This window comes from Camelus dromedarius, chromosome 23 (assembly GCF_036321535.1).
Source record: "Camelus dromedarius isolate mCamDro1 chromosome 23, mCamDro1.pat, whole genome shotgun sequence".
NCBI lineage: Eukaryota > Metazoa > Chordata > Mammalia > Artiodactyla > Camelidae > Camelus > Camelus dromedarius.
In genome coordinates, this window is record NC_087458.1 from 26,911,301 (window position 1) to 26,936,269 (window position 24,969).

General features: G+C 41.4%; 1 protein-coding gene across 10 annotated transcripts in view; it reads left to right on the forward strand.

Annotated features, from left to right (window-relative positions):
- The window catches only part of NPL (N-acetylneuraminate pyruvate lyase), a 33,165-nt gene extending 11,471 nt beyond the window's left edge, over positions 1-21,694 (forward strand). For 3 of the 10 annotated variants that reach the window (XM_031435631.2, XM_064478063.1, XM_064478068.1), the window contains 8 exons: positions 2,832-2,889; positions 8,081-8,156; positions 9,737-9,829; positions 11,182-11,330; positions 11,453-11,499; positions 13,643-13,727; positions 16,847-16,886; positions 19,828-20,423. In XM_031435631.2, coding sequence (XP_031291491.1) covers positions 2,832-2,889; positions 8,081-8,156; positions 9,737-9,829; positions 11,182-11,330; positions 11,453-11,499; positions 13,643-13,727; positions 16,847-16,886; positions 19,828-20,012 — 733 coding nt within the window. In that variant the 3' untranslated portion in view covers positions 20,013-20,423. Of the gene's footprint in view, positions 1-2,831; positions 2,890-8,080; positions 8,157-9,736; positions 9,830-11,181; positions 11,331-11,452; positions 11,500-13,642; positions 13,728-13,975; positions 14,160-14,265; positions 14,418-14,995; positions 15,817-16,846; positions 16,887-19,827; positions 20,424-21,352 lie in introns of those variants that run through there. The other 7 variants (XR_010377570.1, XM_064478064.1, XR_010377571.1 and 4 more) reach the window with 7 other exon arrangements.
- Positions 21,695-24,969: the final 3,275 nt, after the last annotated feature.

Consider the following 24,969-nt stretch of genomic DNA (forward strand, 5'->3'; position numbering starts at 1 on the left):
TGGTGACTGACCCCTGAGCGCCTGGCCCTTCTGCTCAGCAGCTCTTACTCCGTCCCTTCTCAGGGTGGGTCCTGATGCTAATAGCAGCCAGTTGCTCCCTCACAGGTCTTCTATGTGCGTGTGGCTCTGCGTGGCCTTATGGTGCATCCTCTGGTGGTCTTGGGGAGCTTTCTGCAGCCCCTAAACGTCAGTGCAGTGATAGGTTTTGGTTATAAAGCCCCATTTGCGCCATGGTAAAGCAGGTAGGAGAGCATCAGTTCAGTAAGCACATCGATCATCCAGGTGTTACTTGTCGTCTGTTACACTGTATGTCATGCACTGTGCTGGCACTGGGGACACGAAACAGGATCTCTGCCCTCGGGTTGCTTACCATCTGGTGGAGATGTCAGAGCAGGAAAACTAACACTGGTCCTTTGATAAACAGTGTAAACAGGGATCAGAGAAGGGAGTGATTGATGGTGCCTTAGGTGGAGGTGAAGATTGGAGGGAGGGCCCAAGTGAGCCTGGAGCGGAGATGGCCAGTGCAAAGCCCACGCCCACCTTGGGAATCCTTAAACGGCTTAAGAACACCCACCTTGGTTACCCTGAAATTATGCGCCAAGTTTGAATGCATGTCCACAGAAGCATTTTCTGGTGATCCATCAGTTTTCAGCTACTTTTCAGTCAGATTGAAGACCATGGGCAGAGTGAGGAAAGAGGAACGCTAAGGATAAACATTTAGAAAAGCACCTGAAATGGGAGGATAGGGAAGGGGCAGAGCAGAGGCCCTCAGAAGGGTGGGAGGGAGATGCAGAGAGAATCATGTCAGTAGAGGAAAGATGGTTTCAGAGAGGTCAGAGGCTAAGGTTAAGAGCAGGGGCTAGATCTAGGGCCAGGCTGCCCGAGCTGGGTCCTGGCTCTGCCTCTTAGCCGCTGTGTGAATTCAGGCACATCTTAAACGCCCTGTGCTTCACCTGTAAAGCAGGAATAATAATAGTACCTGTCATAAGAGGTGAGGATTCAAACAGTGCCTGACACACAGAGCTAAGTCTTATATAAGAATTCCCTGTAATTACTTGCAGCAGATGCTGTGTTCGTGAGAACATTGGTTACAGCGATTGTTAGATGCTATGAGAGTCAGTAGGTGGAGGATAGAGAAGGCAGGAAGTGACCCGTGACCTCAGAGAGCAGAGCCAGAAGGGCCGTTGTCTAGAAGACACGTGGAGACGGGGTCGGGGAGGGCAGCTTATTCTCAGAAAGAAATTTCCTGGTGAAGGGAAGGAGAGATGGAAAAGTAGAGTAGGGAGGGGGAAGCAAGATTAAAAGAAGGGTTGGCGGGGGAAGGGTATGGCCCAGTGGTAGAGCGCATGCTCAGCACGCACAGGTCTTGGGTTCAATCCCCAGCACCTCCATTAAAATACATATATAAATAAATGGATAGATAAATAAATAAATACCTAATTGCCTCACAAAAAAATAATAAAAGAAGGGTAATTTCTTCCTCTTAAAGTGGGGAAGCCTTGAGCACGTTTCTGTGCTGAAGACAGTCCCATGGGGAGAAGAGATTAAAGAGTGGAGAACTGGTGCCTTTGATGGAGAGTCTCGGCGAGGGCTTTGAAATAAAACCAAAAATGGGCAGAGCAGCTTTAGGAGATAGCTAGAAAGCTGGGAGGAACACCTGGAAGATGACATAGCCCAGCGCCGAGGTGAAGAGGAGGTGAAGTGAGGGAGTCTGGGTGTGAAAATACCGTTCGCGTCATCTGCCAAGAACAGGGGGTTGGGCGGAATTTAGAGCTTGAGAAGAACCGTCGAAATTTGGCGTAGCCTCTGCAGGGAATCGGAAAGGGAAGAAAGTCCTGATTATGAGAAGGCTCTTGGGAGCCTCATCCTCCTGGACTGGGACATCACAAGCGGGTACTGAAGCCACAGACCCAGCAGGGGGGTTGGGGAGGAGGGAACGCATGACTGTTCTAAGCTAAGCAGGAGATCAGGGCATGAAAGGTCCGAGGAGGTCATGCAGTGAAGCTCTGGTGAGGGTAAGGCAGGCCAGCCAGCCGCCTTTTCTCCTCTTAGAAGTCCTCTGTCCCTCTTCACAGATGCAAACCTGGTCATAGCACTTCCTGCTGGGGCCCATAGTACCTGACACATAACAAGTCAAGCAGGCATCATGGGAGGACTCGATGCTTGGGCCCCAGTGGGGAGGTGGTGTCTCCATCCCATAAGGGTGTCATGTGTGTCACTCAGAGTCCCTCGAAGACTCGCCAGCATGACTGGACTCACAGCTGAGTTTTATTCATTCTACCCTCAGAAGACCAGTCGAAGTGTGGCATCTTAGACTGGCCATGTGGAGCACCTCCAAAGATGAGCATCGGGGTGTCAGAAAAAACCTCACTCGTGGCCAAATTCTGAGGGCTTACAACATAGGGAAAAGACTTTAAACAGTAAATCCTTTCTTTCATGTAGCTGGTTCCTGGTTGTACTCTTTGGGGGACCTCTTTATTTTCATCTCCGATGAAGACCATCTGTTTTATCCCTGTCTTCATGCACATCATCACCATCAGATACAGCATCTATAATAATTCATAGTCAAAATAAGTACTCAAGTAGCAGTTAATCAGTTACTGTTTTCAAAATTCTATTGCTTGGTTGAACCTTACATTTTATTCCCTGGACATTTTTTTCTAAATCCCTGACTAGGTTAATTTTAAGCAGCCCATAGCAGAATTTAATAGTCTTGAGACTGAGATTAATCAGATATTAGCTAACTGCTAAACCAGCGCAAACCAGGATGGCACAGCCCTTCCATGTTCCTGCAGACTTCAGGTGGTGCAGCCGTGTTTTCTCTTTTGCAGGCTGGACCAGATAGTAATTCACGTAGGAGCCTTGAGCTTGAAGGAGTCACAAGAACTGGTACGTATGTAGGTCCATCTGGGAGAGACTACTTGAGGGGCCTCCGTTTTTATGCTGAGGTTAAAATCAGTACCATTTTTGCCATATATTGGATGCTGAGCTGGAGAATACAAGGTGTGGGACCTCAGGGAGTCCACTCCCTAGAAGCAAGCACAGAGCCATAAAGAGAGTCGCCCAAGGTGATAACTGCTGTAGCAGAGTGTTGAATGGGCACCTCTTCTTTGGGGCAAGATAAGGATGGGTCTAGAGCTCCCTAGTTTGCAGGTAAGGAATAGACCTTGAGCCACCCTCAGTTTTCTCTAGGAAGTAAAAGACAAGGCTCTCTGCTGGGCACAAAGAAGATGGAAGATGGGGTTTGGACATGAGAAGTGGTAAAAATTGAGAATTGCTGTCTGGAGAACGGGAGAGAAAACTGAGACATGTCCCCACCCATGCTCACAGGAGCACTACTTGTAATAGCCAAGGGGTGGAAGCCACCCAAGCATCCATGGACAGATGAATGGATAAAGAAAAGGTGGTACATACACACAATGGAATATTACTCAGCCTTGAAAAGGAAGCAAATCCATCTTGTCACATGCTACAATAAAATGTGATTCCTCTTATATGAGGTATAGTAGTCAAATTCATAAAAACAAAGTAAAGTGGTGGTTATGACAGACTAGGGGGAGGGGGAAAGAAGGGTTGTTTAGTGGGTATAAAGTTTGTCATTTGAGAAAAAGAGGCAGACTATAAAACAAAGAAACGCATTTATTTGGGGTCTTAGAATTGCAATTCAGGCAGCACAGATTCCAGCAGCAACCAGAACAGTGTCCCTTCTGGGAAAGAAAAGGCAGGAGTTTTTAAAGGAAAACAGGGAAGTACACTTAGTTTACATAAATTGTTTGCCAAGAGCTGGGATTGGAAGGTCTGTATTCTCTTTTTCTTTGCTGTTACAATTTATGGACTTGCCAAGTGTGTTTCACTAATTATCAGTAAAGTCACATGTCTGCACAGTTCTCTGGGATGCCTTTCTCAGCAAATAGCTTCCTTTTCTTTCTTTCTTTCTTTCTTTTCTTTCTTTCTCTTTCCTTCTTCCCTTCTTCCCTTCTTGTTCTTTTTTTTTTTTTAAAGTCAGCAGGATCAGTACAGTTCACGGTTTTAACAGGATGGAGCCGTAAAGTACAAAATGGAGTTCCTGCTGGCAACTCCTGCAAGTTTCAGATTTGCAAAGTGAAAAAGCACTAGAGAGCTGTTTCACAACAATATGAATGTACTTATTAATGCTACTGAACTGTATACTTAAAACTGGTTAAAATGGTCAATTTTGTTGTGTTTTTCTAAGTCATAATTTTGAAAAATAAATTAAAAGCTAATTAATTAATTTTTTTTAAAAGGATTGCCCCAGTGATACTAAAAAGCAACTAAAGTTGTGAGTCATAAATTTGTCACACCACCACTCAACACAGGTTTGGAAATTTTCTTCTAGGTACACCCTTCAGCCAGAGCAGAGGAACGAGGATGCCAGCAGTTGGGCGGCTCTGGGTTTACAGATGAATGGGTTAGGTAGAGCAAAATTTTGGCAAAAGGAGGAAGGAGTTAAAGTTGCTAGCAGAAAAGCAGACGATGTGGTGGTTTCGAGGCCTTTGTGAACTGGGCGAGGAAAGAAAGTACAAAGATGTGATCGCCTGGACTGCTGCCAGTCAACCGTCGACTGGAAAAAAAAAAAAAAACAATGTGCAACCTAAAAGCTGAGAATTATGTTTTATCCAGAGGACTTACTGGGGACGTAAGCCTAGGATGCAGCCACTCAGGTAGCTCTAAGGGACTCTACCAAAGAGGTAAGGGAGGAGCCAGGATGTACAGGAGATTTTTAATGGGGGGAAAAACCCAAAATTTTAAAAACATGTATTTGAAAAGCAAAAGATTACTGCTCATCATAAAAACACATATCAAGTTAACGATTTCAGTGCTTTTCTGTGTATGGGAAGGTGCCAGCGTCTGGGCTTACTGACACCATTCCTTGGATCTGCATCTTAACTGCCCAGGGCCAGTGTCCTCCTTTTCTCCATCCTGAATCCCCTCAGCATAGTGCACTGATGGGCTTGGCTGCAGTGGCCGATGGCCTTACGGCTGAAACAGGCTTTATTTACTGAAATGGCAGGTGACGTTCTTTGTCCACGTAACCATGTCCCCAGAATTCAGATATTCTAATTCTCCAGAGCACAATGACTTGATCTAGCCCCAGCTTCTTCTTGATGGGTTTTGTTTGACTGTGTTTCCTATTGATTGAATTTAGAAATGGGATGTGTACTGTATACTCACAGAATTGCAATCCAGCAGTCTTGGGCAAGCCGCAAAGGAAGACGTACTAGATGGTTGCTTAGTAAACTAAACCTAGAGTCAGCACTTGGAAACGATTTATTTTTTTTTTATTTTAATTTACAAAACATCTTTTTTATTTTTATACATTAGAGAAAAAAATTGTTTGAAAAGTTTTCAATGATTTGAATTTCCTAGAGAAACATTGCTAGAAAGGTTTATGAACCCTCACATTACAGCATCATTTGTTACGAGAAAATGACATGCTATAGTAAAAACACACTTTTCAATTGCAAAGCATTTCAAGCGGCTTATATTTTTATGAAGGCCATATTTTCTGAAGTAATTTCTCCTCTTTTAACAAACATTTTGACAAGCAAGAAAAAGGTGATAAAATTCTGCGGATAAATTGCTGCCGACGGGGCAAACCCTAGAGACTCGAACAGCAGCAGCGGGGACCTGGATTCTCCACCCCCAACCCCAGCTGCAGCCTTTGGAGGGGGGGAGGTCTGGGAGCAGCTGCTACAGAGATACACTGTCTCTCAGGCGCTGCTGCTGTTACGGGGGAGCTCATGCCCCTCCATCAAAGTGCTTCCTGCTCCCCCGGAGCTGGAGGAAAACAGAAGAGAAATATATAAGGGGTGGCAGGAGCTGTGTGCTGTCTTCTCAGGACCAGAAGAGGATGGTGCTCTTGCCCAGAGACCTGAGCTAGTCAGGCTTTCCAGTCAGACTTTCAATTTCATGTACTCTATTTTCATTGGTCTATTCTTTTTACATTTGATTTGTTTTTCTTATAATAGATCTTTCAACTAAAGTAGCCTAGTGGAGGAAATCTTTTTTTTCTCTTCCCTTTTCAATTGCTTTCTTTTCCTATGTGTAATCTAAATTTTAAATATTGTCATGTCATGGCATGAAAGGCAGTGTCATCCACTGGGCTGAACACTAGAACAATGTAAAGATAATCTCAGTGTACAGGTACTTTCCTGCTGTAGGGATAATTCTTGCCAAGGGGACAGTAGTCATGGCATCTGCTTAGACATAACTCCCCACTGGATGATGCTTGAATGGCCACTGCCATCAACTGTCTCCAAAAGTGGGCTATTTCCCCTTACTTTCAGCTAAGGTTACCCTTCCACTTTGTCCTAAGCAGGGTGCAAAGTAAATGACTCAGATACATCACATTCCAGTTCTGTGTTAGTAAAATTGTATCCAATGTCTTGATTGGTCTTTGGACTATATCTCGGTCTCTTTTTGACTCTCCTACTTTAATTCTGCCGAAAGTTAATCATGTCTATTAGATATAGACACCACTGTGAGTTAAAGTGGTATCTCAGAGGAAAGCCATTTTCCCGTTTTAGGTAGCGGGGCGTGTTTCAGAACGCTCAGCAAGCGTCGACTGAGTCCCTGCTGTGTGCTCAGCACCGTGACTGACCTGAACACAAGAGTCAGTAAGATCTGGCCTCTGCTCTCAGGGAGGTCACTCGTGTTGGAGGACAGTGCCTACTCGTAACTGTCTTACAGCTTGGTAGGCTCAGGTGCTCTGCTTGAAATAGATTTTAAAAATGTTACGAGGGTCCAGTGGGAGGAAATGTTTAATTTTTCTGAGGGAATTTGAGAAAACATCAGAAGAGTACTGCAGTGTATCTTCTATGACGTGTATAATCTTTTCCTTCTCAACCACATTCCCAATCTGTAATATAAATTTAAAAATATGATTATCATATCTTTGGAGAGAAAGAAGGTGTCATCCAGTGGGCTGAACACTAGAAGAGAAATAACATCTGTAGGTTTCTCTGTTAATAGTTATAATTTGTCAAAATGAACTGCTCATGTCTTCCTAGCAAGGTTTTTTTGTACTGACGAAGTCTGAAGAGAGTAAGATTAAATAACGCAGCTCACCTCTGCCAGGGGTCTCTGCTTTGCAGCCTTGGAGTTTCCCTGGTAATGACGTTTATCATTAAATTTGGCTAATTTTCCACTCTCAAGTGAAAAGAAGTTGGAAGAGTTTGTTGTTAACTTCTAATAATCTAAGCTGTCGGTGAACATAGCAAATCACTTACTTCAGGATGGTTGTGCTACTGTGATTTATAACAAGAAATATGTATTTGGTCTTCGCCCCATTTCTGGCACAGAGCTCCTGAAACCCTTGGAATTTCTGGAGATGAGAACAGTAAAGATACCTCTTGTTATGTTGATGAAGTGACTTGGAAAGCACCTAAGGATGTGGCTGGTTGTCAAGAATACCAACCAAGTGCATTAGAGGGTTGGGACTTTCAGTCCCAGCCCCCTTCCTCCAGGGAGGGGAGGGGCTGAAATTTGAACCAGTCACCAAAGGCCAGTGATTTAATCAACCGTGCCTGGGTAGTGAAGCCTCCACAAAACCCCCAAAGGACAGGTTTCAGCGAGCTTCCAGTTTGGTGAACCTGTGGAGACATGGGGAGGGTGGGGCACCTGCACCCGGAGAGGACAGGGACGCTTTGTGCCCCTTCCCCATGCCTAGCCCTGTGCATCTCTTCCATCTGGCTGTTCCTGACTTGTATCCTTTAATTTAAAACAACATTGATCTAGTAATTAAAATGCTTCTCTGAGTTCAGTGAGCTGCCCTAGCAAATTAATTCATCCAAGGAGGGCATCGTTAGAACCTTCAGTCTGTGGCCCATCGGTCAGAAGCCCAGGTGGTAACCTGGGATTTGAAGTGAGGGTAGGGGGCTAGTCTTGTGGGGCTGAGCCCTTAACCTGTGCAATCTGACTCTGTCTCCAGACACACAGTGTCAGAGCTGAGTTGAATTGTAAGAACCCAGCTGGTGTCTGAGAATTGCTTGTTGGTGTTGAGGAGCCCCCACACCCACACACGTCAGAATTGTGACCAATGGTCTTTCTTCTTTTAAAGGCCCAACATGCCGCAAAAATAGGAGCTGATGGCATCGCTGTCATCGCACCTTTCTTTCTCAAGCCATGGAACAAAGGTAGGTAGATGATTCTAAATGCATAGTGCCTCACATGGTCCACTTCTTTATGCCTTCATTCCAGATGGTTGTATCTAAGTCATGAAAGTAAAGGCTTGGGGACTGGAGGCATGAAGTTGCAATGGTACAGTAGTCCTCCGGAGTATTCAGCCTCCCTGGATCCAAAAAAGAGAAGACTCCATTAAGGGACTTAAATGAAAGGACTTAAGCTCTTTGGCCAAGTAATCTGATCAGGTCATCCCACCAAGCCTCGGGTCAACCTACAGGTGCCTGTGTTTGGGTCAGGTGTCCGCTTCCTGTCCAGTCAGTTGTGCAGAGTGTCAGAGTCACATGGCGAAGCTTGAGACCATTTTTCTCAAGAAAGAGGAGTGTAGTGATGGGCATTTTGAGACTACATGTTCTTTTCAAGTTTGAGTAAGCAATGAATTTGAAAAGACATTTCACAGAAACATTCATTGTCTTCCAAAGTATCATCATTGTTTTCTCTGTGGAAACTATTTGTGTCTTTTGAATTCTTTTGATTATCAAAAATAAAATACAAATTTTAAAAGGTTTAAAAACAGACAAGGTGTTATCTGCATGCATGATTAAATAAATCCATAACTAAATGTATAATGGGTCAGAATTATGAAATGTCACCTGTTACTGGTAGAGAGAAAATAGTTGTTAATATAGGTAAGTAATTTAAATAGTTAAATTTGGGAAATGTAGAATGAACATTTTTAAAGTTTTTTTTCACATGGTTTTGGAATTTTTTGCCTAAGTACTTTTCCCAAAAGACAAAGGAAAAATAACAAATTATACATAATAATTTTATCAGAAATATTTGTCACAGACAGAATACATCATCACAGTATTCAGATGAAGTACGTAAGATTCTCTCTCCCACTGTCCAGTGGCATCCAAATCGTGAGCAGCTCTGCTGTGTTCATTTATCATCTGCAGTAACGTCGCAGCAGAAGCTCAAATCGGACGATGCAGGAAACCCCAGTTCCTTAGTAAACCAGAATGAACTCTCCTCTGATACATCTGAATTTCTCCCCAAAAGGGGAAAGTACCAAACTCTGGTTGAATTATTATGAGGTGTGCCACTGCCTTTATGACTTCCCATTTTGAGCAGATGTTGGTTATCTTTTTGTTGTCGAATTTCCTCAGTTACAACCTTATTCTGATCCTAATTCAAAGTCATTGGCTGTTCACTGACCACACGTACCCTGCTGGGTGAGAGGACAAGGATCCTAGCCTGCCTGATGGGCTTCTGGTTTTTGTAAGAATATTTTATGAGCTTCTCTTAAAATGTGGGAAGATTTGCACCATTTTTTTAATAGTACTTTAGTACGGTAGGGGTGACAGGAAGGTGGTCCCCTTACTTTGGCCTTTCTGCAGAAAGGGAAATAAAACTTTGAAGGAACTGAATTGCAAAGACACTGCAGTAGAAATCTGAGAGATGGTGAGAGTGGTCAAGAATTTTTGGCTTCTGAAAAGGATGGTTGCATTTCATTAGATGGTTCATTTTTTCACTGGGGAAAACCGGTGTTTCACTTTGGTTCGCACCATGGCTTTTCCCATTCTTCTTTCAGATATCCTGGTTAATTTCCTAAAGGAGGTGGCTGCCGCTGCCCCTGCTTTGCCGTTTTACTACTATCACATTCCTGCCTTGACGGGGGTAAAGAGTAAGTACTGCTTCCTTCCATGTGTCTTGCCCTTCACCCCTCACATCGTACCGTTTCACTAAGAAACCTTCACTCCATCCCACCCCACCCCACCCCATGTCACAAAAGCGATAGAATATTGACCAGATGGTTCCAACTACTCAATATAAGTCACTCTTGCCAAAAATAAGTCAGCTCTCATCAATCATTGACACCACCTTACAGTGGGAGATTTAAGTATAAAAGACAGGTTGACCCTTAGGCACGTCTAGCAGACACCGGTGTCTGTCACACACACCTCTCCTTCTCATGCAGGAAGACACAGCCTCTGAGCCCCTGTAGGACAAGGGCTGTGTCTACCTTGTGCCCCACTGTATACTCAGTGCCTGGCATATAGGGAGGTACTCTGACCTCTTGTCATTACTGTGCTTCTCCAGCCAGAAGATTCTTACACTTAGATGAAATTTCTTAGGAGGTTATTTTTAAAACTCCCACTTCTTTCTAACTTCCTTAAGAGAAAAAATAGAAATTGTGCTTTGTACTGTTTATAAGAGCCAAGACATGGAAACAACCTAAATGTCCATCAACAGATGACTGGATAAAGAAGCTGTGGGTATGTTTATACAATGGAATACTACTCAGCTATAAAAAATAATAAGATAATGCCATTTGCAACAACATGGATGGACCTGAAGAATGTCATTCTCTATGAACTAAACCAGAAAGAGAAAGAAAAATACCATATGATATCAATCCTATGTGGAATCTAAAAAAAAAAAAAAAGCCAAACGAACTTATTTACAAAACAGAAACAGACTCATAGACATAGAAAACAAACTTATGGTTACCAGTGGGGAAATGGGGTGGGAAGGGATAAATTGGGAGTTTGAGATTTGCAGGTACTAACTACTATATATGAGAGAGATAAACGACAAGTTTATACTGTATAGCACAGGGAACTCTATTCAGTACCTTGTAGTAACTTATGGTGAAAAAGAATATGAAAATGAATATACATATATATGTTCCTATATGACTGAAATATTATGCTGTACACCAGAAATGGACACAACATTGTTAGTTCATGACAATTTCATGAGCGGACTATACTTCAATAAAAATACGTCTTAAAGAAGAAATTGTGCTTTATCAATATTATCCTATTGTCTTCAAGGAACAGAAGACTTAGGGCTGTAATCTGACAAGCACACAGTAACTGGGAGGCAAGGGCAAGTGATTATATCCAGTCGACAGTCGGTTGTGGCTGAGAACAGCCCCTGGCAGCTCCATGCAGAAGTGTAGGGCCAGATGAGATGTTCTCTGATCTTTCCTGGAGGTGTGCGGATGAATGAGACATTCATTATTTCGTGCAGTTCGTGCTGAGGAGTTGTTGGATGGGATTCAGGAGAAGATCCCCACCTTCCAAGGGCTGAAATTCAGTGACACAGATCTCTTAGACTTCGGGCAGTGTGTCGATCAGAATCGCCAGCGACAGTTTGCATTCCTTTTTGGGGTGGACGAGGTGAGTCACTCCCTGGCATATCCCAGCAGGTTAGTGTCCCTCCCATACAATTTATGTGACTGCTGATTTAGTAGCATCTCTTCTATTTTTCATCAAAGTAAATACTCTTTGTTTCTGATTAGCAACTGTTGAGTGCTCTGGTGATGGGAGCAACTGGAGCAGTGGGCAGGTAAGCTGGACACATTTCTTCCCAATGGTTATAAATGTAAAATGCCCTCCGCCCAGAGGCATTCATCCCCTGAGTAGTTATCTTTCTTGCATGTACACCTTTCCTAATAGGAGTGCCTTTCTTTGCCACATTCTTTCAGTGAAAGGGAATTAAGTAGCGTTTTCTTAGCAACTCAGTCTTTGTTCTAAGAGGCACCTGTTGCAGTTAGAGGTGAAGCACACAGGCTGAAAGCACGCACAGGACTTCTTTGTCAGAAATTATTTGGTTACAAATAACAGAAACCCACTTAAACTAGCTATGTGAAAGGAGGTAAGTTATTTTAAAATTCTGGGAAATTTCATAAAGCTTGAGGAAGTGCAGTGAAGATGAGAACTTGAAACTGCAAAGCTCTCAACAGCCAAGGCAGACCTTTCTCCATCTGTGGTCCTCTGGAAGCTCTGTATTTCCCTCTCTTTCTCTCTAGGTGGGCTCTCTCCACGTCCGCACGCTCGTGGCCAGTCATGGTGCCCACGTGGGGCATCTCAGGATGTCACTAGATAGCAGTGCAGGGTCAGGTGTCCACGTAAGGTCCAGGTAGCTGCAGCTAGGAAGGCAGAATCATGTGATCCGATGTCCACTCAGCAGAAGGCTTAGGGGCATTCGATTTAGCATGTCCACTGCACACGTTAACCTAATTCATTAGAAACGTGCTTGCAAGCAGACTGATTGAAATTTGCATTAACTGAAACTGTATTTCCTCCCAGTAGGAAAAATACAGGGGAAGCAAAATAATACTCATAACATGTCTTGGTGAGCATGGCTTTGATGAAGAGTAGTTGAGCTGGATAATCTTAATGGCTTGTTCACCAAACCAGGATGGCTGCAACATCTGTCCTCACTGAAGGACATTTCTACTGAGGAAACCGGAAAGCCTGGATCTGCTGACCCAGGAGATTCTTACCTGTTAGGCCCCCCCCCCTTTTTTTTTGGCCACCTGAGACCCCTGGAATTCGAATTACAGTCCTCTGAAACCCTTCGGACATTCATGGACATACTGTGACTTCGGGTGTCTCACATCTACAAGGGACTTATCAGAACTGTTACATTTCGTTCTTCCCCACTTTATTACCAGAGGATGATGTGAACCTCACGTTCTGGGAATCCTTGCTGTTGACTCCAGGAGCTATACACATGAAGTACCAACAATATTCTCTTCCTGTTACATCAAGATAAAAATCTTTTCTGAGCCTGCCTTACTATAGGAAAAGTCATTAGAAACTAAGGAGACACTCCTGTTCTGAAATTCTAGAACCTTCTACCTTGCTGATTTCTCTAAAAACTCAGTGATTAGTCTAAGATATTTGGCCTCATTGGTAGAACTAGAGATTTTTTTTTAAGTCATCAAGAACATTTTATCAGATCAAATAACTAACTCTCACCTTCATTTTTGTTGACGCATCACAGAAGGCAGGTGAAGAGGTGGAGAGCCTTCTCGACAGCTCTGTAGCCCTTCTTTGAGACATAGTTTCTTCACAGCAAAATAGAAACCACATCCACCTCGCAAGGCTTTGAGAAGATTAGACATGATCTTCATCAGGCACCCGGAATATAATAGCCAACAAATGGCCTCTTGTATTATTTTTATCAGTATCAATATTATTATTAGAAACTCGTCTCTAAGTAATATACAAGTTGACAGAGAGCTTAGGTAAACTGTTGGGATCTGTCCCTTTTACTCTGGTGCTCCGTTCACCCAATTCCTCAGCATAGGGCTTTGAGGACCCCCCTCAAATACTACATTTGATCCACAGCTTTTGTCTAGCATTGTGCCTGCATGTGTGCGCTGGGGCAGGTGTTGCCCTCAATCACTCCTTACCAAATACATCTCCATCTTTCACTTTATTTTTTTCTTTTTTCTAACTGAACTTTTTCTGTTTCCCTCCCTTTTCTTCATTCCCTCTGGTGTCCCCTGCCTCCTCTGCACTGCTTAGTGTTGCTGGAAAACTCAGAACGGAAGACACCTAATCCTTTAAAAGAATAGGGCCTGAAAATAGGCTTCAAGGAACCCTGGTCTATTTTTGCCTTTTAAGCATCAGAGGGGTTTGAAGAGCGGGACCTTCCTGCTGAGCTACGGATCCTACAGGATGTGCTGTTTTCTTTCCAGTACCTATAACTACCTGGGAAAAAAGACAAACCAGATGTTGGAGGCTTTTGAACGAAAGGATTTCTCTTCAGCCCTGAACTATCAGGTTAGCTTTCTTTTCCCTTCGTACAAATCACAGCTTTCTTCTTTCCCACCTGAGAATGTTCGTTCTCTCCCATCAGCGTTCCTGCCACACCCGCCCTCATTAAAATTGCCTGGCTGCCGCTGGCTTGCTTTTCCTTCTGTTTCTTACTCTTCCTTGTTTAAAACCAAACCTGGCGCCCCTGTCTGTGCTCCCTGAATGTCTATCAGGAAAGGCCCCATATGGGAATGAGTCCCCTCTGTTCCTCTTAGGAGTGATCTCATTTTTATTCTACATTCCAAGTATTTGTGTGACTGTGAAATAATAGTGATGGATTTCTGGGGAAATGACCACATACCATCCCCATGAGGACCTCATACCTGACTCACCCGAGTATATAAGGAAGCTCTGAAGCTGGTGACCTGAAAGGGGGAGACTTAACCCAGAGTCAGCAGGTTAGTCCTCTCTGCCCTGGAGAGGTGCTGAGAACCGAGAACATCCATCGGGCAGCAAGCAAGAGCCAAGCAGGTGATCCAAAAGGAGACACTGGCTTTTGAAACAGGAAAAGAGGGAAGCAGGAGTTGATGTGTTCCAGGAAGACCCCAGGGGAGCTGCTGTCAATGTCTCATGGAGCACAGCCTCGCTGTCCAGAGAAGGAAGAGCCTCTCTGAAGGGTGGAACCAGTCCCAGCAGGTGGTAGCGTGTGTACTTCAGGTAAACGGGATAAAGTGGAAAGAAGTAGGCACAGCAGGAAGGCTTCTGGAGGCTGAGGGGCATAGGGACTTCAAGGATCATGAAAGTGACAGGACAATCCCGAAAAAACGAGTGGGAATGAACAGCATAAGCAAGATCAGAGCAGGTGGTCGGACCCAATGAAGCTCAGATAAGGGCTCTTTTGAATGAGACGGGCCACAATCAGGGCAATCGGAAAGTACAGAGCAGAAGTCAGAAAGCATTCTGGAGGTCAGAGGGAGTGACCAGAGCGCCAACCAGGGGGAATATGAGGCAGCAGTCGCCAGGTATGATTAATTACATTCTCTGCCCTTTGGTCCTGAACAGCGAGCCAGCCTGAATCTACTTGCTACTTAAAGTTTAAATAGCTACTTAATCACCTGTGTTTAGCCCCAGACCAGGGGAAGCTGAGAGCAGGAGCAGGGCAAGGACTTAGGAAGTTACATCAACTAAGTTAAACATTGTGCAAGACTTTGGTTTAAATTAAGATATGAAGTCTGAAGTGTGCAGACTCTGCCACCACTTTTCCTTTATGGTTTTATTTTTTCTTTGTTTCCCAGAAAAAATCATTTCTGAAAATTCCAACCTCTTCCAAGCTGAACGACAGGAAAATCACAGGATGGACTAAAGTGTGAAACAGCTGTGATATGGACCCTTCCACTTAGTGGGCTCTTTTATTGGCTGATTCCGTGTCCATCTCTTCCCCGCCCCCACCTTTTGTTTTATTGAGTCCCACTCAAATAAATCACTTCCCTCAAAACAGTGTTGGTAGGGAGTTTAGTTTATCACATTCTCTGTTTCTTCTTGCAAGTGTGAATGGGTCTCACTTACTCTTTTACTAACATGCCAAGGGCTGAGCTAAATGCACAATTTCAATTCAAGCTGGTCTCTGCCCGAAAGGAGTTTGCTGACAAGTGAAGAAGCAGACAAGAGCTAAACTTACCTATTCTCATGGACTTAAATGCCATCTGTTATATTTATGATGAAATGACATGTGTACAAAGATGTTCCTTACAGCATTATTTATAATAGCAAAAGATGGAAGCAACCCACATATCCACCTGTAAGGAAATGGTCAAATACATTACATTTGCCTTATGCAATGGAATTATCTACAGCCCTTTAAAAGGATGAGATACTTTTATATGCACAGATCTGGAAAGATCTCCATGATATATTAACTGCTTAAAAAGGCAGCAGAGACATGTGACTGTCATGTACAATGTAATGTGTTTGTGTGTGAAGGAAAAAAGAACATGTACACATGCTTGCAAGGCTCTGGATATTAAATTTTATTCTTCATTGAATTTTTTATTCCTAGCATACAATTGATTAAAACAATGTAAAAGTGAAATGTTATTAAAAGTGCATTTCTTAATAAGATGGATGGGAATCTTTTTTTTTCAATTAATTGCTTCATGAATTCCTGGATGAGTATTCTTTATTGCTAGGATGAGCTAAAGTTCAGCTTTAATACTATTTCAGTTTTTTTGTTTTTACAGAAATAAGTGCTATGTATTAGAAATAAACCCTGTTCATATATATGAGTAGATAAGAAGGGAAGAAATGTTATATAGCAGTCACTCCGTTCTTTGAACAGTTTTTGAGTCATATGCCAAAAAAATCACAGAATGCTTGATCATTTAATGATTTTCAGCTGACAACCTCAATCACCACATTAAAAGAAATGTTGAAAGGAAAAAATTGAAAACCCTCTGACTTTTTAGAGGACGTGTTATCCATTAATTAGAGGAATCACTTTGTCAACTTTGTTGATTCCAATACCAACATTTTGATTCGCTCTTTTATTTGGTTCCCAGAGATGTTCCAAGGCAGTGATATAGGAGGTATGTTTTTTTATTTTTCACAAGTGAGAGAAGGTCTGTGAAAGGAGAGATATAAACGGACAGCCTGCACCTCCATTATGTGCAAATCCTTACTATGATCCATTTTAGAAATAGAACTTTTTGGAGTTGAGGATCCTGAAATTAATGTCCATAAATCTTAGCCTTGGCCAAGTGCCCTTGAGGTATCTTGGAAAGCGCCCCAGAGGTTAGAGTGCCCCAGTTTGGATACATCCTCACTAGCTAATAAGTTTACCCGTGTAACCTAGATGGATAAAGGGTACCTTCCCCATCCTAGTTCTCGGTTATACAATTCCATCATTAGAGCGTCTTTTCTTCATGGGCTCGTTTCTTAAAGCTTGTATGTATGGAAAGATCCTGCCTTATCCTGGATGGACCTCAACCATCCTCACTTGGCTGTTTTTCTCCATTCTGACAGACATTCAGAAAACTAAGGTGTGTGTGTGGACTTTTTAGTTTGGGATTTCTGTCATTTGACCTCTAAATTCTTTAAATTATTATCATGGTTCAGTAATACTGACTATAGATTTGTTTGCTCCTTTCCAGTTTTGCATTCAGAGATTTATCAACTTTGTGGTCAAACTGGGTAAGTTTCCCGCTTGGTCTGCTAATGGAGAGTATAAAAGAAATGGACTTTCTCTGAGGGTTTAAGAGAAAGTGATGAGGGACTTTCATTGCTTTCTCTGAGGGCTGGACAAGAACAGCTTTTAATCTACTTACTACAAACAGGGTTTTATTCCTAATACTAATCTTCAGGGCCAATCCTATAAAATGGTGGAGTAAACCTAATTGGAAGGTCTTGGCAACCTTCTCACCAATCTCTCTCCTCCATTTTAGCACATTGCCCACCTCCCCACTCTATGCACACACCTTTTCTTTTAATTCCTTCTCTCCTACACCATCAACTCTCCCTCCCTTTACTTGGCTCTGCTCATTAAAATTCTACTTCCACACTGTGGCTTATTTCAGCCTAAGTGCTTGGAGGAGGGCAGTTTGAATATAGATCTTATTAAACTGTGAATGACTGACAGCTCTCCCAAGAGCATTTGCAATTTAATAGGAGTTTATTAACACAAGTGAGCTTAAATGGATGGAGGTTTGGATAACATGACAATGTAAAATTTGAGGGAAATACAGTGAATTTGAGTTGAGAAACCTCTCCACAGTCTCCTAAGTCTTATCCCATAGCAAGTAACAAATGCCACCATTCACTCCACTTCTGCAAGAGATTGGCCCTTCCTGAGAACCTGGAGCAAGTCCAGGAATAGTTTTAAGTTTATTCTTGGCCGACCTCCCACTTTCAGAGTCTTTCTGCCTCTTCCTGGCAACTCCTCCCAAGCCCTAAGCATCTATTATGTGTTATGTACCCCTCATTCTCACAGGGTTTTCAGCTAGATTTCTTAATCCTTCAAAGAGAATACTTCCCGTTTGCTTTTGGATGACTTTTGTCATATTTGTGTGCCACCAGTACTGTTATTAACAATTACTATTCCCTTGCCCTAAGCAATACCTTTCCCAAAATTGCAGGCTTGGTATTTGTTCCTAAAGTGCATTAGTTATTGAACTATTAAATTTTTTTTAAAAGAACTAAAAGTTTACCTGTATGTGTAAGATCTCTTTGCACACCAGCAGTGATACTGCAATAGTTTTGTAAAATACAGCTCTAAGATACTACCTGAAAGGATTTACTGTTTTGCCAGAATATTGGCATTATGAAAGAGGCTCTTGAAGATAATGTTTATGATCGAAAAGATCATATCTTTAAAGAGTTCATTTCTGACTTCCTTAGAGGTTGAACTTTTCATGGTTTAGTCAAAGAGAGACTTATCTTTTTTTCCTTCCAGTTTCATTGAGATAAAATTGACATACAGCACTATATAACTCTGTTTCTGTTTTATGTCTGTTCATGTGTTGTTTTTAGATTCCACATATAGGTAAAATCATACAGGATTTGTCTGTCTTCATCTGACTTATTTCACTTAGCATAATACCTTCTGGGTCCATTGGTATTGTCACAAATGACAAGATTTCACTCTTTCTTTATGGCTGAGTAATATTCCACTGTGTGTACAAGAGATTTAATAAACATGACAAAGTCTTATCATGAAGGTAACTCCTTCTTCCACCATTCATAATAAGCTATTCATAATAAGGCCATTTTGCATTAATCACACTATATTCTAGATATTTACTCATGCTAATATTTTCCTTCCCAATGCTCAATTATTACTGTAACAAAGTTAACTTAGCAAAAGAAAGTTACGTCTCATACCTTGGATCCAAAAGCAATAGCCAGTTAAGAAGACAAATATCTTTCTCTCTCTGCTGTATTCTGGGTTATTTCCTTGGGTCTACCTTCAAAATCACTAATTCTATCTTTAGCTATGTTTCCTACAATTTAGTTTTACTGATTATATATTTTCATTTCCAGTATTTCTTTTTGGCTTTTTTTCCCCAGATCTTCCTGTTCTGTATTTATATGCCCTTCTCTTAGCTTATGGCTTCTATTCCTTCTTTTATTTCTGTGAAGTCTCCTTCAGAATTTTGTGTCATCTGTTCTCAGGATGTGAAATTTGTCGGTTACACATTCACTGACTCCCTTGCAGTTTCTTTTTCCTCGTGTGCTTTGTAATTTTTAACTCTGAACTCATCTTCACAGGTAGTTGTTTTCTGGGAAATGCATTGTGCTCTAGGTTGTGAAGTGTCCTGTCAAGTGGTTTTACATTTGTCTCTGCTGGGACAATATAGTTTCACCGTTTCTAGCCAGGCTTCATGTATATTTCTTAGTATGGTTCCTGTACCAAGTGCATAATGTAAATGTGGATCCAGCATTCATATATGGTACAAGCTTGGGGTTTCTTTCATATGATCTTTTTCCATCCACAGCCCTGGCAGATGTCAGGCTTCCTTGCCAGTGGGCCAGTTTTTTTTCCCCCATTGCTTTTCATAGAAGGCTAGCTACCAGTTTTACACTGGGAGTTTAGTTCCAGCTCCTTGATATGTACAGACTCAAGGCTTCACCTTGCACTCCTGTCCCAGTCTAAAACAGCAGCGCAGAGTCATAAAACACCTTACATAGTGCATTTCTCAGGGACTTCTTAGATGTGCTCAAACTGAATTCTGTCCTAGTGATGAAGTCCTACATCATTCAGTCCACACAGTATATAGCTGAATCAGATTATCCTCGTGGACCATTTGGCTTCAGCTCCTCCTCACCACTCTGACCTCTTCATTCCTGATACTTCTTGTTCCTCCTTACTTTTAGGATTGATTTTGAATCTCACATTGTTCTGTCTTACAGTTTGTCAATTTGTTAAAAAGTTTCCAGCATTTCTATGTGCTTAAAGCAGGAAGAGGGATTTCCTATGTCCATTCAGTCTGCCATATTGACTAGAAATGTTCTCATATTTTAGTTCTATTTTGTCCTATCACAGTAATCACTGTAAGAATATGATCTCTTCTTTAGGGTGTTTGTGGCAAAGTGGACAATCTGAGCCATGTTTCCTCACTTATATTTTCCTGTCTAGGTTTCGGAGTGTCACAGACCAAAGCCATCATGACTCTCGTCTCTGGGATTCCAATGGGCCCACCCCGGCTTCCACTACAGAAAGCCTCCAGGGAATTTACTGATCATGCGGAAGCTAAACTGAAAAGCTTGGATTTCCTTTCTTTCACTGATTTAAAGGATGGAAACTTGGAAGCTTGTAGCTAGTGCCTCTCTCTCAAATCAGGGTGTGTATATTGAGATATAGTTCACCCTGAGGAGTGCGTTCATTTTCAAGGACTTTTTAGATGAACTTGAACTAAACTCTCCTAGCAAATGAAATCAACAAGTATTTAAATATCTACTGTAGTCCTTTAAAAGTTTTCATTTATAAAGGGGCAAAAATTCTAAAAAGAGTCATGAGTCCTAAGTCATTCAATATTTCACAAAATTTTTATGGAGAAATGTTTGCTTATATGGATGAGATGGAATCAAGAGGAGAATTGTAATTGATTAATTCCAACTGCCTTTGGGAGCTTCCATTATCTTGATTTCTGGTTCTTAATCCTATTTTAAAGTTTTCTTATTTTAAATCACTATAATGTACTTTCCTTTTAATAAATATTCCTTTGGAATCTAGGACAGCTCTGAGCTGTTTCATTTAGGCACACTAACTTCAATGCCAAATTACCACATGACTCAACTGGGCACAACTATTAACATATCAGTTAACTTGGCTGCTCTATCTAGATTGATTACAATGTCATAGTTTTCTCCCAAAACATTGGGTTAGGTGAAGATTTGCTTCGTTTACTATAACTGAAGGGTCCATTAGGGTGGTTTTCACATAACAAAGGAAAGGCCTTCCCCAAAGATGAATTCAAGTCTCCACCTGTTGCTTTGGAGAACTTCTCAAAGCTCAAAGTTTCACAGGACCAAGAAGCTTTCTGCTCTGGGCACCACAAACTTCCCCTTCCCTCACTGAGAAGAAAGTGTCCTTGGACAGAGCCCTGAATTATTGAAAGTGAAAGCCATCGTCCTTTCTGCAGTGAGCCCAGGGGCCACCGTTATTTCCCAATCACATTTTCAAGCAGTCACTTTCCAGTGATAAAAGATTTGGGGACAACTCAAAGAATGTCACTTAGCTTTCTCGATACACCTTCTTTACCTTTGTCTTTCTCTGAAATAGATCACTGCTGCTCAGTCTCCTCTCTGACAAACCCTGCTTTCTAGCAACAAGGTATATTGATGGTCAACCCTTAGTGATTTTAAACTTGACTATCCAGTCTGTTAACTACATAAGATTTAATTTTGTTTCCCGTCTAATTGGTCTGCTCATTGGCAGAGGAAATGGATTTGAAAGTCATTATCAGTTTACTCTATTTTTTTTAATTTTTAATGTTAAAAAGAACCTTTTTCAAAATGAAAATTGGGAGTTATCAGTGGATTCAGTCATCTTGCTAACCACTCTCTTTAATTGGTCAGGTAGTTAATAATTGTTATGTCTCCTCACTCTTCTTTTGGCCCAGGAATGACACACTGTTTTCTCATATTTCTCTCTCCTTTAGGATATCTGAATTAGAAACTGAATCACAGTGACCTATGTGAGCTTGTGTTCTATCTCACTGAAACTCTTCTCTGCAGCTGTTAATTTCCTAAAAGAAGAAAACTGAGGTTTTTGTTACAGTCATTGGTTCTGAGGATACAAAAGCCAAGATAATTTTTCAGTGAAGATAAATATTGGATATCTGCTAAGCAAAGAATTCTGTTTTTCTCTTTTTCACTCTTTTGAAATCAGTGCTTGGAGAACTTTTAACATGATTAATAAGACCTTGTGAACACAAAGAGAAATATGATGATTAAACAGAATGAACAGGGCTGAGTTTAGCTCTATATATTTGAACATTCAACTCCTTAGAAATGAATATTATATAGCAGTATGTTACTACTAATGCCTTTAATCAGCAGTGTAATTTTGGAATGATATGAATTTTTTGTTATCTTTGAATTTAGTTTTTAATGTTAAAACTAAAGTAATGATGTGAATATTTTGTTTATCACAATACTAAAAGCTGATTTTTAACATCTTTTTCAAGATGGAAATCTGAAATTAGTTCACTGGAGATGGTTGGAAGGACTAAGTAACTTCAGGGACTAGTTTTTGCTTAGGATCTCTATTGGGTTTGTTTATTCACAGACGTAGGAAAATGCCATGTGGTGAAGTGGGGCAAGTAGGTAATACATGTTCTTCCCCAGAAAGGCTGTCTGCCACAACTTGAGAGAAATTTCCTCCTTATAATCTCCTGAAGGGCACAGAAAATCCCTGCTCTTAGGAATTTGAAGTCTAAGAGAAGGCTGGGCTGGACTGAGGGACTTTCTAGAGTAACTCCGTAACCCAAGGCCAGGCACCCACCTGGGTTCGCCGGAACTTTTCATCTTGGGGGTTACCGGAGTGGGACCTATATGCCCATCAAATCAAGAAGAGCAAACAACAGATCTAACCCATTTAATCATTCCCCTTATCACTTGCTCACTCAGCCCTCAATTTCCTTCAATTAAACTAAGAAGGAAACTTGGAACCAAAGTTATGCAAGCAGCAGAGCTAAGACCTGATGGGGCATCACCAGCTAAGAGGTGGGGCATCACCTTGCACCTGGGGCTCTGGGGCTGAGAAATGGCTACCTGGTGGACAAAATAACTGACCCAAGTCATGTGTTCTGTCAACCCCCCTGGTGACTCTTAGGAAATCATTTGATATAGAGGACACTTCAGCATTTTAAGTTAGAGAACCAAAAGAAAAACCTCACAGGAATTTCTTAAATCTTAGTCACATAATTAGTAAACATAATGAAATGGTGTCTACAGAATGTTAAATACAGCAAATTTGTATTTTGCTATGCGCTCCAATCTGAGAGTCATTTTCTCTCAGTAGGCAGGTATATCCCATTTACCCTTGTTGAAAGTTTTTTAAAGTAGTTTGCAGAGGATCATATTATTTTGTTTGTGCAAATATAATACATTCTATACTATAACCCATAGGACATTACAGATTCTGGATATGTGAAACTATTTAACACTGAAAAAGAAGTATAATCCCGGAACTTTATAGAAATGTATTAGTATCAGTGAAAGCTGGTTTGAAGCAGGCAATGCAAAGCTCAGACGTACAAATGCGTGGGGAGACAGAGCCTCACAAGTTAACACGGGAACCATAAACGCAAAAGGGAATACGGTGGTTCATTGACGACATAAGTTAAGAAGCAAATGAAACTGTCAACTAAACTAATTCCAATAGGATAAAGGCAGAGAAAGCAAATACGGCTGTAAAAGTGGAACAAAGCAAGTTGCAAAATCCAGTGAACTTAAATAAGTTTCTGTCCAGGTGGCCAAGGAACTTGTAGATAAATAAATGGTTCAGTGGAAACTGATACAATGGATAAGGAAAACCAACACATGTGAATGACTCCCAACGTCATCCTTGCTTAGCAAAAAAAAAAAAAAAAAAAAAAAAGCAAATATTCACTGCTATGTCTGCACAGCAAACCATAAAAAACAACTTTGAAAGCAATTAGCATTTCAGTGAATACCATGACTATATAACAGGGAAGAAAATAATTTTAAAGGTACCACATACATTTTTTATTTCGTCCTCAAAGGCTTGGACACTCATTTCTGCTAGAATCCAGATTATGCACTTCATCTGTGACATTCATTGCACTAAAAGAGTCATTAGTCCTTTACATCTTAAGCCATTATTAGTACCGTTATTAATTCCACTTTTAAAAAATGAGTGAACTCTTCTCTTGTTTTATATATTGCATTTTCATCTTCTGGCATGTTTCAGGCCCTTGTCCTTACTTTATCCAAAACTGCATATTGTTTGCTCAGTGGGCGCCCACAGTTCCATTCATCAGTCTCTTTCTCGGGGTCTACAACGTTGAGTTTGAACTTCATGTTAGACCAAGGCCTCCTTGACTTTTGAGCCATGGGTTACTAACACATTCAAAGCCAGACCTTAAAAGAATAATCTAGACTCTGGCTCTGATCAGCTCTGTGTTTTGTGGCTTGTTATTTTGCTAACAAAACTCCGACTAGAGGGTGAAATGTGCATCCTTACTAGGATGCTTTGGGTGGGCACAGTTTGTCCCTAACAGGTGGCACATCACTTTTTCTGTCCTAGGACATACTGATGACTGCAGCTCACCCTGGACCCCTTACCTGCATACCTCTTCCCATCTCGCTCTTGGTGGGGCCTCAGCCTTTCAACCGTACATGGTTACAAAGAGCCCAATTTTCAGATGCTGTATTTTTTGTTTCTTTTTCTAAAATATGTTATATGCCAGGTATCGAACTTTACATGCTTATTTATTTATTCTTTATAATTACCTTATGATATGGGTACTGATATTTCATCGAGTCTAAGATGTTTTTGATGGTAAGACAATTATTTTATGTACCTCTAAGAAAGAAAAACACTGGTACGATGTGACAGATCTCATTCCAGAGATATCAAAATGGTTTTTTAAAGTTTATTTTAGAAGTGATACAATATAGCATCTTCCTATTTTTAAGATGAAGTATGGCAAAGAGAAGTTATATATCTTAATCAAGGTCATACATGGTCTGTGGCTGCTGGAGTATGAATCTAAACTGGGTGACATCATACTATATTTTACATTAAGAGTTTTAAAACCATATGTCCACTTTTAACAGCACCTCTGAGCCAGTTATCCCTAAGATTCAAGCCCAAGGACCTACTGATGTAGTAGAGAGTTGGGTTCAATACAGAATGAAATAACAAACAGTATAACATGGTTGAGTGGAAGGCAGGATTAGCCTTGTGCTTACATGTATGACCTCAGGCTGTGTGGGTTTAAGTCCCAGCTCCACCACGTACTATCTGTGTGACGACAATGTGTCATTTAATTTATCAGCCATTCACTCATCTCATGGGTAACCTGAGAATTATAATATCTGCCTCCTGGGGTTATTATGAGGATTACACAAAGTAATACATACAAAGTTCTTAGAATTGAGTCTGGCACAGCCTAAGCACAGTGAAGTGTTAGTTATTGTTAGTTTTTATAGCTACCTGAGGCATTCAGTATATGTTCTTTATACACCAGAGAGAAACAGCACATTGCTGTGCTGCTAAACCTTTTAATTTAATAGCTGGCAAAATAAA